The sequence below is a fragment of the Myotis yumanensis genome, unplaced genomic scaffold (genome assembly GCF_028538775.1).
Source record: "Myotis yumanensis isolate MYYU_CA2020_CCGP unplaced genomic scaffold, mMyoYum1.0.hap1 SCAF_17, whole genome shotgun sequence".
NCBI lineage: Eukaryota > Metazoa > Chordata > Mammalia > Chiroptera > Vespertilionidae > Myotis > Myotis yumanensis.
In genome coordinates, this window is record NW_027223768.1 from 26,360,477 (window position 1) to 26,377,130 (window position 16,654).

Here is a 16,654-nt window from a genome sequence, read left to right on the forward strand (position 1 = left end):
TCAGAGTGTACAATGTGATGACTTGATATACGTAAGTGTTGTGACTTGATTACCACAAAGAAGTTAATTAACACATCCATCACCTTACCCAGTTACTGCTTGTTTTGGTTTATTTTTTGGTGAGAACACTAATGACCTATACACTTAGCAGATTTCAAGTATACAATGCAGTATTATTAACTAAAATCACCAAGCTATACATTAGCTCCTCAGAACCTGTTCATCTTATAATGGAAAGTTTGTATCCTTTGACCAACATCTTCCCATTTTTCCCATCCTCCACCCTCTGGCAACCACTCATCTACTCTTTGTTTCTATGAGTTGGACTTTTTTTTTTTAAGATTCTACATATAAATGATAGCATATGCTATTTGTCTCTCTCTGTCTGGCTTATTTCATTAACATAGTGCCCTCCAGGTCTACCCATGTTGTCTCAAACAGCAGAACTTCCTTCTTTTTTTTAGGGCTGAAATATATATATATATTATACAGGTATTTACACACCACACATACACCATTTTCTTTATCCATGCATCCATCAACAGATACTTAAGTTGTTTCCATTATCTTGCTAAGTGCATATTTATCAAATGATAACCTTGTGGAATGTTGTTAGAAAAAAAGTTGAGTTTGATGGTCAAATAAGTCTGAGGGGAAAAAAGATTAAACAACATTCATTCATTTATTAAATATATATAAAGAACACCCACTATATGCAGTAAAGTTTCTATATTGCAGATCTTTCCAAAAATGTTAATATGCTGATGTGAGTTATAACTCAACAAGAGGAGGATATAAAATGCCACATTTCCCAAATAAATGTTATTCCCGTGAAAACTTCTCCCTTCCTTGTTTGGGTGAATGTAGGTAGAACATCACATGATTAATCTCTTCTGAAAGAGTGTTCCACTGATCAGGTTTAAGACAGCCTGCATTAGATGAGCTCATTTAAAATTACTGACAGTAAACACATTTAAATAAATGAGCCATATAAAAGAAGCCAAAAAGATAATTTGTTTAAAATTAAGATTAAAGAACCAGAAACCATGTCTTCATTTAGATAAAATGACCATGTTTAACTGATCATTATGTGACTGGTGGAATTAAGTCAACCTTGAAAGATGTACATAAGGAATTTTACTGTTGGATTAATTTACAGCCTTGTGTGCATTTGGAAATGTTCAACTATGTTATCTACAATTAAGATTCTGAGTTTTATTTGACACTTTCTTTGACCATAATAACATGAGCAGATGAGCTCATTTGGTCATTATATTGCCATTTAGTGTTGAGCGATTAATCTGAAGTATTTACTTTATTCAGCAAGCTTATTGAATGCATAATGTAATCTGAACACTGGGAAAGAAATGAAAGTTCCTAGAGTGAGGTTAATGTAAACATCAGTAGGAAGGCAGTTATGTAGGATGATGTGGGCGTTTATGTAAATAATACATTAATGACTCTCCCTGAGGTTCTAACTTCATATGAAAAGACAATACATCAGTATATCTTTACATAAAATACTAGCATACTAATGTCACAATAAAACACATTTTACTTCTATCTTTTTGTTTTGTGTTCTATGATTCCAGATACACTTCTCGATCTAAACTATGCAGCCACCACCCTGAATTATCTGATATTTATTCCCTCTCTTTGAGCAGTTAATCCTTCCTTTTAACTCAATCCCACTAAAACACTGCTGTCATCCCATCATGTTCCTTCAAGGATATACACACTCCCCTTCGCTTACCTATTTAAATGCAAATCCTTCTGATTTTCATTTGAAGATTTTAACCACATGTTTAAAACCTTGCATGCCACAGGATGAATCATCCTTTCAAAGCTAAATTCATGGCCATGCTATTTTCTTTTCTCCAATAGGCTCCCTTCTCTTATATATAATCTTACCCATTTTTGAAAATGCAGTCAAGCTTCTTAACCCCCATGACGTCTTTCATATTCTATTTTGACACTGTAGACTTGTAAAACGATAAATATTCAATCAACAGCTATGTCCAACTTCTTTTACATTCTCTCCAATGACTTCACTGGAGCAGGTATTATCCACGATAGGAACTATTAACCCCTACCTCCTTCTTGAAACTCCTTCCTTTGGTTGCCAGGATACTATTTTCTCTGATTTTCTTCCTACCTCAGTGATCAGTTCTTAGTACCATTGATGGGTTTGCCTTCTGTCCATCTCTTAAATAATAGTTTCTGTCTCTGGCCCTCTTCCTCTCATTTTAGACTCACTTCTGAAATAATCTTATCCACATGTGAAAGACTCACAAGTCTGTAGTTTCAGCCCAATTCTTTATTCTGAACTCCAGAAATGAATATTCACTTTCCATCTAGACATTTCTGCAGCAATGTCCCTCAGATACCTCAAGTGTAGAGACAGTTCTAAATGGATGCAAATCACCATTCCTTACTCCCTCCCAACAAATCTGTTCTTCCTCCAATGTTCTATCAAGTTGCCCAACATACACTATATTTTCCAAATCAAAATCCTGTAGTCATTAATTCCTCCCTTTACTTGATACAATTCAATGAGAAAGTCCTATCATTCCTACTTTCTTGATAATTCTTGAATGTCTTTTTTCCTCTCCATTTCCAGTGACATGCTTTCATGTGATTTATTAAGGTATTTTTGTTTATGTTCCCATGTCTCCACACATTTACCTACTCTACTAAGTTGTATTCTACCTATCCTATTACTTCATTCTATAAGTATATTATAACACAACTCAATAATTAGTTACTCGTCTATCTTATCAGTAGACTATGAGCTCCTTCAGACTAGAAGACGTTGTATCTATTATCTCTGTATCCTCAGCATCTAGCACAATGCCTGGGAAATAGTAGGCTCTCAATGTGTGTTTAATGAATAAATGAATGATGATTTGTAATGAAAAAATAGATTAATAATGACTCTTTACCACAAAAATTATATAAGTGAAATACGTGAATGTTCATTATGTAAAAAACAGCAATGATAACAATAGCACTAATACTCTTTTGGTCTTAGCTTATCAAAGAGCTGTGCCTATATCATCTTAGTGGAGTCTAACAATCCTTCAAACTAGGTACTATGTTTAAGGACATGAAATCTAGAGAGGTAGTAAGGAGTGGAAGCAGGACTTGAATTCAGAAACCTTGACTGCAGGTCCCATGCTCTGCGCCAGCGGTCGCCAACCTTTCAGACCTCACGGACCACCAGTGGTCCACAAACCACCGGTTGGCGACTGCGGCTCTAGGCTACCCTGCTTAAGGATTTAAAATTTTGACTCTTACTAAATAAAACAGCTATGAAAATTCTATCAATGGTAATTACAACCTCAGCAGCTGAGAAGCTACAGTGTTTTATAAACAAATTAACCTAATTTTAAAAATAATGTTACTATATAATATTGATGAAAATGCTTATATTAGTGCACCAAAACTAAGAAGCATTATGTGCTTTTTTTCCTGTAGGTGCTCCTATTATCACTCTGGAGCCAATAGCAACAATTATTAATGTTGGTGGCAAAGTCATATTGAATTGTCAGGCCACTGGAGAGCCTCATCCAGCCATTATGTGGTCTCGCCAAGGGCACGCTATCCCCTGGGATGACCGAGTTAATGTGTTGTCCAACAACTCGTTATATATCTCTGCTGCTCAGAAAGAAGATACATCTGAATATGAATGTGTTGCTCGAAATCTGATGGGTTCTGTCATGGTCAGAGTACCAGTCACAGTCCAAGGTGAGTGTGATCAGATGGATATTCATATTAAACAGCACCCGGAGCAACTCAAATCATAAAGATTATTAAGCATCTTAATCCAAAGCCTCCTTAACCCTTGAGACACTTCTAGCTTATGGAGCTAGGACATAAAGCACATCACAATTTGCAGGCTGAAGGGACTAAATATAGATTAGAGCTAAAAAGTACCAAGTTAATCATTTAAATTCCCAAACTGAATTTTTTTGATTGAAAAAATAGTCCACTTTATTCTCAGAAATTAATGTGTATATTTTGCTTTTTTTTTAAAGGCATATTCTAAAGGTAAACGATATATAAACTTCTTGGCTGTGTACTTTCAGTAGCCATGTCCGCATGAGTCAGGATTGGAGTTGGGCAGAAACTCTAGTTAACTGAAGTTCTTCTCTCACGCTTAGATTTTCATTTTGCCATAAAAGAGCGCTTCCATAAGCAATTTCTCAGCAGCTCCTGACTTAGCTGTCGACCCAGTCTCATCTTAATGAAATCCAACTTGCAGGTTTTTTGTTTACTAAAACAGAGACAAGTAGAATGTCTTCTTTGTAGTTCATGGTGGGTTTTCCCAGTGGTCTGCCTGGAGAGCCTGCAGTGTCACCTGTGGAAGAGGCATCCAGAAGAGAAGTCGCCTGTGCAACAACCCTCTTCCGGCCAATGGTGGGAAGCCTTGTCAAGGGTCGGATTCAGAAATGCGGAACTGTCAACATAAACTGTGTCCAGGTACTACTCTTTATTCGACAGATAGACATGTGTTCATTTCAGTTTCCTAACGATGGGTTGGCCCAGAATTAGTACTTTCTTTTTTTTTTTTTTTTTTTAGTACTTTCTTTTTTATTTTAATATATTTTTATTGATTTCAGAGAGGAAGGGAGAGGGGGAGAGAGAGAGAAACATCAATGATGAGAGACAGCCATTGATGGGCTGCCTCCTGCACAGCCCACACTGGGGATCTAGCCCGCAAACCATGACCTCCTGGTTCATAGGTCGACTCTCAACCAATGAGCCACATCGGCCTGGCAGTACTTTCTTTTTTATTGAATTTTTGGGGGTGACATTGGTTAATAAAATTATACAGGTTTCAGGCATACAGTTCTACAGTGTATCACCTGTGTATTGTATTGTGTGTTTACCACCTCAAATCTCCTTCCATCACCATTTATCACCCATTTACCTTCTTCTCCCCCCCCCCCCATCATCTTTTATTCCCTCCTTGCCCCAGTATTAGTACTTCCAATTGAAATGTATCTCATGATCTCGTGGTGTAATGTTTTACCTTTGTGCAGTGCATGGTAGCTGGTCAGAATGGAGCCCTTGGGAAGAATGCACAAGGAGCTGTGGACGTGGCAACCGAACCAGGACCAGAACTTGCAATAATCCATCAGCTCAACACGGAGGGCGGCCGTGTGAAGGGACTGCTGTGGAAATGATCATGTGCAACATTAGGCCGTGCCCAGGTGAGAAGCCACCGATGAGCAAAACTTTCCTGTTTTTAACTCCCATCAAGGGGTCATAATGACCTTTTCTTCTTCACTGTGAAAAGGTGTGATGGCCTCTCCCCTGGAATATATTCATTCTCCGCGTTCTTAGTTCTGTCTCCTGGATGAACTTGGGAAGGTAGAGCATGAATAAGTAAAACACCTGATTTAATTGAACATGATTAAAGGCTCCAGACTGTGGGTGCATTTTTAATCATGTAGAGAAAACATAAGTAATTACAAATCATAAAATTTTAGAGGTGATGACGTTAGGTAACACCTAATCCAGTCTTTCATTTTCAGGTGAAAGAAATAAAGCCTAGAAAGGTTAAAGGGTTTCCCAGAAACACCAGCTAGGGAGAGCTAAAATAATAATAGTTACCAGTGACTAAATACCTATCGTGTGCTAGGAGCCAGGCTACGTGCTTTGTGTACGCGCTGTTTTTTGATTTTGTGGAACAACCCTACAACATGGGCACGATGGGGCTCTCTGAGGTTCAAGCGACAGAAATCAAACTTACCGAAGCTTAAGTAAAAATTCTCCTTTCAGGTCTGATTGAATCCAAGGATTGGGCCCATAGTTTACTAGCATGTTTTCCACCTCACATCTCTGCTTTCCTCTCTTGGCTGTATTCTCCTTTAAACTCTTTCCATGTGGTGGAAAAAATGACTCCGGCAGCTCCTGGCTCACGGGGGCCTATAATCTCAGGCCTCAGAGGCAAAGAGTTCCTCTCACTATGAACCTCTGGGAAAGGCCCCCGTTTGATTTTGTTTGGATCCCGTGCTCACCTCTGACCTTGAGTCCAGGAGAAGGCCACTTTGGTAACCATCGTGGGTTACTTAGTGCCAAGAGGATCGGGGCTCCTTGTTGGACAGCTTGAAAGAAATAGAGATGTGGCTGTTGACTCATTCATTGATTCATCCAAAAAAAATATTTGTTAAGCACCCATGCTATACTCAAGGCACTCTTCTAATTGCTCAAAACTAGGATGATAAGCAGATAATAATCCTATATTGACAAGCATAGAGAACAAACTCACATAGAGCAGAACTAGGAGCGACACCTTTGCTGAAACAGTCAAAAAAAATGAAATCAATAAACCAAACTAAGATATTGCACACTATTGGACAGACGAGAGAACTACGATTCAGAGGATATGTGAGAATTGATTCACTGAGGTTACATAGCTGGTTAAAGGTAAATCAAGGATTTGGACCCAGGCCAAACTGTTTCCCCAGCCTGTTCACTTAGATTCTGCGTATCTTGATTTGCAGTTCAGTGCTTCCATTGCATTTAAAAATAAAATACTGTCACGAAATCCTAAAGAAAACAAACAAGAAACCAAAATGTTTCTTCACCTTGAAGAATTAGAAAGCTAATTATAATAGCATACTATGTCAAAATAAAACATACCTGATGACAGCAATCTTTGTGCAGTTTGTCAGCAATGATACCTGTATCATGAAAAGCTAAATGATTTTTATAAATGCCCCGGATTCCTTGAACACTTTCTTACTTTCTGGTGCAAATTGATATTTTAGGCTTATATTGTACTTTCTCTGCCCCAGTTAGCATGGTATTTTTAAACTTCCAATCCTCCCCCTAATAAAGATAGGTATCTTCTGGAATGGACCTTTCTGCTGGCATTTGACAGCCATTGTCATTAAAAAAATACACAGATTACTTAAAGAATGAGCATTTTTAAAATGTTTGGGGTTTTTTTTTTAAATCGTTGAGAACTTTGAGTTAAAGAATGGCCATACTAGCTCATCGCTCACACATGTGCAGTACTTTACAATGGTGTGTGCTGTGCTGATCCCAGCAATTTTCATCTATAAACTCATTTTTCCTCACCCTGACCCTCTCAAGGCAGGTACTTTTATTATCTGGATATAGCAGGTTATAAACTGGGCACAGAAGGCCCAGTAACTCGTCTAGGACTGCACGGTTAGTAAGAGCAGAGCAGTCACTCAGACCCAGGGCATCTGGCCCAGAGTCCCTGCAAGGACCCTGTTCTGCTGTCTTTCCAGAATCAGAATTGCAACATAGTGTAACAACAAATCCCTCTCTTACGTTTTGCATTTTTCCTATATACTTACTCCTCCGCCGTTGTCTTCTTTGGTATTATTTAGACACCATGATGTTTTATTCTTTCTCTGATTTATAGTATTATTATTCTGTCTTTTTTATTGTTATCATTCCATTCATATAAAAGAAACATTTCAACTCCACCACATTTTATATCGTGAAGTTCATTTCTGGTTAAGGTTTTCTTTATTGATTAAAAAAATATATATATATATCTTCAGCCAAAAACCTCTATTTATATGTAATAGAAACTACACAGATAATAAATGAATAAATATCACCCATTTATAATCTTGCAATAAAAATGCATCTATGCTCTAAGACTTTATATGTAAGAGGTGTGAGCTTTTGTTAACCAACAGCCTTGAAAATAGAATATAGGAAAATAATTAGAACGGCAGAATTTTTTAAAATCACTTAGTCCATATATAAGGACTTTGAGCATCAACAATATGAATTAATAAAGAAATAACTTTGAGTAATATCTGCCAAATATTTAAAGGCTTTTTCCTATTTGTTTACTTTTAGTCAAATACTTTTTTTTAATATATTTTATTGATTTTTTTACAGAGAGGAAGGGAGAGGGATAGAGAGTTAGAAACATCGATGAGAGAGAAACATTGATCAGCTGCTTCCTGCACACTCCCCAGTGGGTATGTGCCCGCAACCAAGGTACATGCCCTTGACCGGAATCGAACCTGGGACCCTTGAGTGCGCAGGCCGATGCTCTATCCACTGAGCCAAACAGGTTAGGACTAGTCAAATACTTTTCAGTGCAAATTCTTGTCAGTTAAAATAAATTTGTGTGACTGTGTTTGCCTGTATCTATAAAGTACAGGGACATGTAGTCAACTCAATTAGAAAACAGTTAATGAGAAGAAATTTTAAAATTTTTCTAAACAAAGCAACCAAATGATCATGTCTTGGTTTTCAACTTATTATTTTGATGTCTCTTAAATTGTTAAGAGAATATTTAGACACAGATGTTAAGGCCCTGTCTTGGTTCATATCTCCGTTAAACTGGGTGACCACAAAAACATACTTTATGAGTCCCATATCTAGAAATGACCCTCAAAACAAATGTATGACCTGATACTGACTTAACACATTAGAGAAACCATAACATTGATTCTCAGCCCATGTACCTGGTAAGAAACATAAGGTTGTTCTAGTCCTGCGGTCAGATGGTGCAATATGTTAGTTACCACAGCGGGGGCCTTAGCCACACTTGGAAAACACTGGTCAGTTTTTTTGTTGTTTGTTTCGGAAGGAGGTAAGTGTGTTATTCAGAACTTTTCATTCATGAACATTATGTAATGGAGACTTTTTTTCCCCAAAGAGTACAACTGTGCAAATCATCAGGTTGTTGAAAGATACAAGTACATTTTTAAACCTGGAGCTGAATCAGGCTTAAAGACGTGGTCTTGTGATCTGGGGTCCAAGTTATCATGGTGGGAACATTTGTATTGCCCATAACCGCATCTGGATCTGTTATATAGCCTTGTTCCTAAGCTTCTGGTTCTTTCCCTTTTCCCCAGAGCACAGAGCGCAGGCAAATGCTCATCCATCTAGGATTTTAAAAGTCAGATTGTCTTTACATATGGCAGTTTGATTAAATTTTTATTTTAATAAAATAGCCTCTTTGGATGATGTTAAGCATTAATTTTGGCATTAGTTGGCCTTCAGAATTTTCCTATAGACTAATTTCCATGAAAATCTAATCAGAAGGAGAAAGGAAGAACGTCACTCATGTTTTCTTTGGTTCCATTTTAATTATTATTTTTTATTCTGGGCTAATTTCACTCATTACTAAGTTAATTTACTTCTCTAATGTTTGTTTTTAATACACATGGTGCTGTGACTTGACTCTGTCTCTTGGGATATTTGTAGTTCATGGAGCATGGAGCACTTGGCAGCCTTGGGGTGTGTGCAGCAGAAGTTGCGGGCAGGGGACCCAGACAAGAACAAGACTGTGCAATAACCCTCCACCATCGTTTGGTGGCTCCTACTGTGACGGAGCAGAAACACAGATGCAAGTTTGCAATGAAAGACACTGTCCTGGTAAGAGAAATGCAATGTTTATACCCTCAATAAATAAACACTGCCTCTTATCTGGCTAGTGTGTCAGTAAGAATCACAGTCAATAAGAACATTGCTCAACCTAATAATGCCCAGTTATTAGGCATTATTAGGCAGTTATTAGTGTTTAACCAGCTCTTTTTTTTTTAATCCTCACCTGAGGATGTTTTTACCATTGGTGTTTAGAGACAGTGGAAAGAAGGGGGAGAGACGGAGAGAAAAACATCAATGTGAGAGAGATACAGCGATTGGTTGCCTCCTGCACATGCCCTGACCAAGGCCAGAGATCAAGTCTGCCCTTGACTGCCCGAGGTACATGCCCTTGACTGGAATCGAACCTGAGACCCATCAGTACATGGGCCGTTGCTCTAACCACTGAGAAAATTGGCTAGGGCTAACCTCATTTTTAAGTATTAACGGAGCACATTTGTTTGTTCCTTAATCCAGTTGATGGCAAGTGGGCCAGCTGGGCCAGTTGGAGCGCCTGCACCGTGTCCTGCGGAGGAGGAGCCAGACAGAGAACAAGGGACTGCTCTGATCCCGCCCCACAGTATGGAGGAAGCAGGTGTGAAGGGAGTGATGTCCAGAGCGATTTTTGCAATAGTGACCCTTGTCCAAGTGAGTGTTGGAAATAGTGAGTCAAAATTATACTTTCTTAAAGTTCCACTATGGCTTTTAAGTCCTTAAAGTTATAACATTCTTGACTTGATTCGTCTACCTTTGATGTAGGGCATTAAAATGCTATACGGTTGCTATAAGTCTGTGTTATACCTTAGAAGTAATGGATTTGTATGGGCAGGGACTGTGTCCGATTTCATTTACTCCATGGGACCAGCTGCAGAGTGCAAGGGCAGCAGCACCCTGACCTGCTAACAGTTAATAATGTTGATGATTCCTCTATGGAGGCAGGCAGGCAGGCAGCTCTCTGCCTTAATTCAGTCACCAAGCTAGATTCTTCGATCCTAGCTAGCAGCATCTGAATCCACTGTATCTTCAGTGTGATCGCCTTGGCTCATCGAGAGCCAAAGATCTTGTCTCAGTCATATCCTTCAGCTCCTGGAATACTCTAAGACTCAGTAAATGTGTGTTATATGGAATTGAACAGTCACTGGGATGTATACTCGGTTTCTGGTCAAAACAACAGCTGATCCGTCTACCTCTGGAAGTTGCCTCTTTATAGATCTGTATGTTTCCTTTCATTTCCTGGGGAGAGTCTTTCCGTCCCTGTTGAGTGAATGTCATTGTTTAGCGCTTCTCCAATGGTTCTGCATTGTAGCTCATGGAAACTGGAGCCCTTGGAGTGGCTGGGGAATCTGCAGTCGGTCCTGTAACGGAGGGCAGATGCGGCGGTACCGCACGTGTGATAACCCTCGACCCTCCAACGGAGGAAGAGCTTGTGGGGGGCCAGACTCCCAGATCCAGAGATGCAACACTGACATGTGTCCTGGTGAGCTCCCCGACTCCTGCAGTAGAACAAGCAAAGCATTCTACGTAGTGTTCATTGTAGCAGTGCCATCCTCTCAGATCTTAAAATAAAAGTTGCACAGGCAGGGCCACCCTACATGACAGTCTTAGGTCCGATCTGTTCAGATTGACCATTCCACTCTTGTTCACAGTGGATGGGAGTTGGGGAAACTGGCAAAGTTGGGGCCCGTGTTCTGCTTCTTGTGGAGGAGGCGAAAAGACCAGAAAACGGCTGTGCAACAATCCAGAGCCATCTCACCGTGGGCGCCCCTGTCCGGGAGACGCCACTCAGGTTTCCAGATGCAATATACAAGCTTGTCCAGGTAAGCAACTCAGTGAGATTTTGACAGAACTACTGCTGGCACACTTACAGCCTTTCTGCAAAGGAAGAAAAGGAGTCACTCTGGGCCCACAAATTACGAAACAGTGCCATTTCTGGGAGGAAGAATTGGAGGAAAAGTACTTCCCTCCTCTAGCTCGTGCTGCTCTACCCCCAAACTCATGGCTGGATTTTAGCCTCTGCTTGCCACTTTCCAGGCTCCCTTGTGATGGGATCTGGTCTGCAGAGCCATAAATAGCAGTCCTGGGTGTGAAGGATAAACGGGTGTGGAAACGTGGGGAAAGCCTAGTTGAGATTTCAGGCTGAAGAATGAGGGTAGAGCAGAAGCCGAACATCTAACAGGAATACACAATTGGAGGCTGTTATTTCACAGATGTAAGAGGGGAGAACATGAGTGTGGAAAGTGAAATAGAAGCCTATTCAGTTTGAGGACAAAGAGTAGGAGGAGTTCAATTCAGCTACCATAACTCAAATCACACAACATGGCTAGCTATTGTAAGTAATGTAAAAATTTAGGAGGAGCGAAGTCAGAATTCTAGAACTAATGGATCTTAGAAAGAGTTTGCTGGAGTCCTAGGAAATGGTGGGTTACCCAGCCGGTGTGGCTCAGTGGTTGAGCATCAACCCATGAACCAAGAGGCCACTGGTTCGATTCTCAGTCAGGGCACATGCCTCGGTTACAGGCTTAATCTCCAGTAGGCAGCGTGCAGGAGGCAGTAGATCTATGTATCTCTCTCATCTCATCAATGTTTCTATCTCTTTAGCCCTCTCTCTTCCTCTCTCTCTGAAATAAATAAAAACACTTTTTTAAATGGTGGATAGTCCTAAGGGTACTTGTCTCAGGATAAACTTTCTAAGGGCTAGAAGCAGAACAGAAAGAACAGTTTGACACTGGTGAAGTTTTGAAATATGACTGGACTTTCCAAAGCTTTAAGGTTGCTTTAGAAATAAAATGTCCCTGGGAATCAAGAAGGCCCATTTGGCACAGTAAGAGAGAGAGAGAGAGGTTATACGAAAAGATTTATAGGATCTAGACAAGCTACAGGGCAAGTGTCTGTCAGTCAACTGCTCAACATATCTTCTCAACATATCAGCTGATTACCAAGGATTCCGAGGCTCTTCGAACATGTAGGCATGGCAATAAGTCCCATTTCAGTGGAGGCATTTGGTAGTTCAGCCTCTGGTGGTATCAGGGCCCCAGTGGGAAGGAAGTCCAAATATACAGACAGTTTGAATTATAAAGTTTGGCAGAAGGCTTCAAGGCTCCCAGCTAGGCTGGCCGGACTAGGAGATGGTGGTTCAGCACTGGGATTCAAGTTCTTCCTCTGTGAGATGGGGAACCAAGATCACAGTGGGAGGCCATGCTTGTTAGCAATGACCCAGAGAACTAAGGGAATTCGCGATCCTTCTGAATGGGGGAACTATTCCCCTGCCTAGAAGTAAATATAAGGACCCATATGGCCTACCAGGTCCTGACTGGGCCTGCTCTCTACTTTGCTGCATCACCTTGCAGTGTGGTTCCCATCGCTCTCTAAGCTCTCACTTTTGGTTTCTCCAATATAGCGAGCGACCACCTCCCCAAAGGGTGACACATGCCATTTTCTCTACCGGGAAAGCCCTTCTCCTGCCTTTTTCCCTGGTTTAGTTAAGACCTCTACTTTTATTGGATTGCTACTCAATTTTTACTTCCTTTTCAGACTTCCCCGAGTAGTAAATCTTACACATTAGTGTAAAATTCCAATTTTACATTTTTTATAGAATTCTCGTTAATATCTGTCTTCCCTATTCAGACACAAGCTCTATGAAGACAGGTCTCATGTCTTTTTTTCCTCTTTCTTATTACTGCTGTTTCCTCGATACTTGATGACCAAATGAATGTAGTCCAGAACCTAAAGGCTGAATCAAGGTGAAGAAATGTTTTCTCTAATAAAGTAATGCAAATTAAAATGGTGAATAAAAAAGTAACAGTAAATAAAATGGTGAGATACTATACTTCCTGTTTTATCTGAGATTGAATATAATTATATTTCTCCCTAGTATATAGTACTTGATAACAATATCCGAAACACCTGGTGATTATTTTAAAATATATTCCATTAAAATATATTCTTAATGAATATTTATAAATTTCACTATCAGCTTCTTCCCAATTTGTTTCTTTTATCAAAGCATGCAATTTAATTGAGAAATAGCCATTAGCCACCTATTCTGTTAGTTACCAATAATTTTGTTGAGCAGTAGGAAGAAAGCATAAAATGACTGCAGAGCTACTTTTTAAAATTATAATTGTTCTTCAATCTGATTGTCTTGGTATGAATTTTGCAGCACTGTTAAAAGTATGATATCCTGCAAATTTTTCTTGTTAAGCATTTTTAAAATATGTATGTAATACAAAGAACTTGATAAGCCCAAGATCTGAAACCCAAGCTGGACGATAAAACCCCTTAGATATGTCACATTTATGTTAACAGTGACCTGTCACAAGGCTTAGGAGCTGTTTTTTGCTGGTGATTCCTCCTGTCCCTTTGTTCCCACTAAGGAGGCAAACAGATCAAAGAACATGGGTTTTGATGCCAATCACATCTGTGTTCAGATCCTCATTCCACCACCTTCTAGCTGTAATGATGATTTCTTTGAACTTTCTTTCTCTAGTCTTCAAACTGTGGCTACTTAAAATAAACCACCTTATGGGATTTTGATAGGATTAAAAGAGTTAGCACATATTAAATGCTTACTATAGTGCATGACATGCTCAATAAACTCATTATTATCATCATTTCATTACCATCAGCAAACACCCACTTTATTTTGGCTTTGGGACTGGACGCTGATTGTATTCTTTGGATTGTGAAATACTGCTATGATGGACATAGATTGGAAGGAGCCTGGATTTATGAGGGATGATGAGTACTACATTAGAGTGAAATGTTTTGAAAGCTTATTTATTACACTCTTAAATTCAGATGTCATGATCTTTTCAAATGTTTGAGAGAAGATTTGTAGCATCTTTGAATACTGGCCTTCTTTTCTCCCATGTGATGTTGATGAAATTACTTCCTTATCCAGGAATGTTTTTCCTTCCCCCAATAGGTGGGCCCCAGCGAGCCAGAGGAAGTGTTATTGGAAATATTAATGATGTTGAATTTGGAATTGCTTTCCTTAACGCCACAGTGACAGATAGCCCTACCTCTGATACTAGAGTAATACATGCCAGAATTACCAATGTGCCTCGCAGGCTTGGTAAGTTTCTTTACTTATCGAAGTAATCAATAAGCCTCTTCTTTAAAAATGTATATGTTAGCCTTCATCTTGTTATTTCCAGTCATAAGATTCTAGAAGATGTTACTACTAAATGATCAGTATAGTAATTCTATCCCAGTAGTCAACTCTTAAAGATGCATGAGATACTAGTATTTATTTTATTGTTATTCAAGATTATTTAGGTTTCATGCTTATGAATAACATGCTATGAAACAATAACAGGGAACTGTAAATATTTTGCTTTGTCACCTGATGTATCTCTTTTTATATAGGTCCAGCAATGCGAAAGATAGTTTCTATTTTAAATCCCATTTATTGGACAACAGCAAAGGAAATTGGAGAAGCAGTCAATGGCTTCACCCTTACCAATGCAGTCTTCAAGAGAGAAACCCAAGTGGAATTTGCAACTGGTTAGTGCCAGCTCAGCTTAGTATTCTATTACTATAAAAATATGATTGCCTTAAAAGTCCATGGTTAAGAAAAATATATGTTCCCACAGAGAGTAATTTCAGTCTTTGAGGCAATCTTATCATAAACGATATAAAAGCAATTTTATATTTCCCTATAAATTTTTACTGACATGGGTCTCTAAGAGTTTTCAAACAGTATAGTCATTTTTATACCCCAAAACTTTATTTCCTATATCTTTTCTCCTTAAACCTTTAGAAAAAAAAGTTTTAAAGGCTAAACAGAAAATGAGTCATTGCTATTAATTAAAAGTTTTTGTATCTAAACGTGAGATTCAATAAGAATACCTTATAGGGATTCTTTATCAAAAAGATAGAAGTAGCCTGGCCAGTGTGGCTCAGTGGTTGAGTGTGGACCTATGAACTGGGAGTTCACGGTTTGATTCCCAGTTGGGGCACATGCCCAGGTTGCAGGCTTGATCCCCAGCAGGGGGCATGCAGGAGGCAGCCAATCAATGATTCTCTCTCATCATTGATGTTTCTATCTCTCTCCCTTCCTCTCTGAAATCAATAAAAAATATATTTTTTAAACAGATGGAAGTAAAAACAAGCAAATCTTAATGTGTTTTTGCTTTACCCTTAGAGTTAATGAACTTGTATTAGCTATTCATTGCTCTTTCTAAGTGCCCTCAGGTCCAATTCAAACCTTATGAAAGGTGATCAAATGGCAGTGACCTTTAAGGAAGAAAGACCGAGGGAGGGCATAGCTTTAATCATCCCAGAAGTGGGACTGTCATGACCATCCACTTACAAAGATGCCTCTTTGCTACTTCTTGAAACATCGGAAAGAGACTTGTAGTTATTGCCAGTTCGCATGATGAAGCTGACTGTCCCTTCTCACAAGCAACCCATTTTTGTAGAATTGTCTTGCTATTGCTTGTGATTTTAAAGTGTGGGATCCTTCACACAATCATATCCTACATTTATGCCACATAAAAAGAGATTTCAGAAGAAAATTCGGTAAGCCTACCTTTAATTTGGGGACTGAATGCTAATTTAATACTCTTATTGCCTATGTTTATTCAAGCTTTCAGTAAAATAACATAGCTGAATTGGAATGTAAGGTAAATCTGTTCTGCGCTTACACAAACCATATAGTTTTTGCTGCTAAAGTGAACGCATTGTAATTCCCAGGAGAAATCTTGCGCATGACTCATATTGCTCGGGGCCTGGATTCCGATGGTGCTTTGCTGCTAGATATTGTCGTGAGCGGCTATGTCCTGCAGCTTCATTCACCTGCTGAAGTCGCTGTAAAGGTAAACTGTCAAGATAACTTGCCTTCTCTGTTTATTGGTGTAATGGTAAGAGTAGGAGTCAGAGATCCATAGAAAGAGCACAGAGAACTTGTGTCGTTCCCCTTGTTTGCTTCAGGGAGTAAATGTCTAAACCACTGCGGTTAGAAATGGCTATCTGGTCTTTGTTTGCATTAGCCAAGACAAACAACCTAAGTATTCATGGGCGGATGGATGGATAAAGAAGATATGATATCTCAACATGGATGAATCCTGACAGTATGTGCTATGTGAAATAAGTCTATGGAAAAGGACAAAAATCATATAATTTCACTTATATGTGGACTATAAAACGAAAAGTAGCCCTGGCCAGTTTTCTCAGTAGTTAGAGCATCAGCCCACGCACCAAAGTGTCACAGGTTTGATTCTGGTCGAGGATACATATCTGGGTTGCAGGTTCAATCTGCCACCTTGGTCATGGCATG

The 16,654-nt window shown here is 39.2% G+C and overlaps 1 protein-coding gene across 1 annotated transcript in view; it reads left to right on the forward strand.

Moving 5' to 3' along the window:
- Positions 1 to 16,654, forward strand: part of LOC138996160 (hemicentin-1) — a 96,597-nt gene that overhangs the window by 51,434 nt on the left and 28,509 nt on the right. The window contains exons 35-44 of the mRNA XM_070397113.1: positions 3,478 to 3,747; positions 4,312 to 4,482; positions 5,046 to 5,216; positions 9,217 to 9,387; positions 9,853 to 10,023; positions 10,682 to 10,852; positions 11,022 to 11,192; positions 14,300 to 14,449; positions 14,743 to 14,880; positions 16,072 to 16,193. Coding sequence (XP_070253214.1) covers positions 3,478 to 3,747; positions 4,312 to 4,482; positions 5,046 to 5,216; positions 9,217 to 9,387; positions 9,853 to 10,023; positions 10,682 to 10,852; positions 11,022 to 11,192; positions 14,300 to 14,449; positions 14,743 to 14,880; positions 16,072 to 16,193 — 1,706 coding nt within the window. The remainder of the gene's footprint in view (positions 1 to 3,477; positions 3,748 to 4,311; positions 4,483 to 5,045; positions 5,217 to 9,216; positions 9,388 to 9,852; positions 10,024 to 10,681; positions 10,853 to 11,021; positions 11,193 to 14,299; positions 14,450 to 14,742; positions 14,881 to 16,071; positions 16,194 to 16,654) is intronic.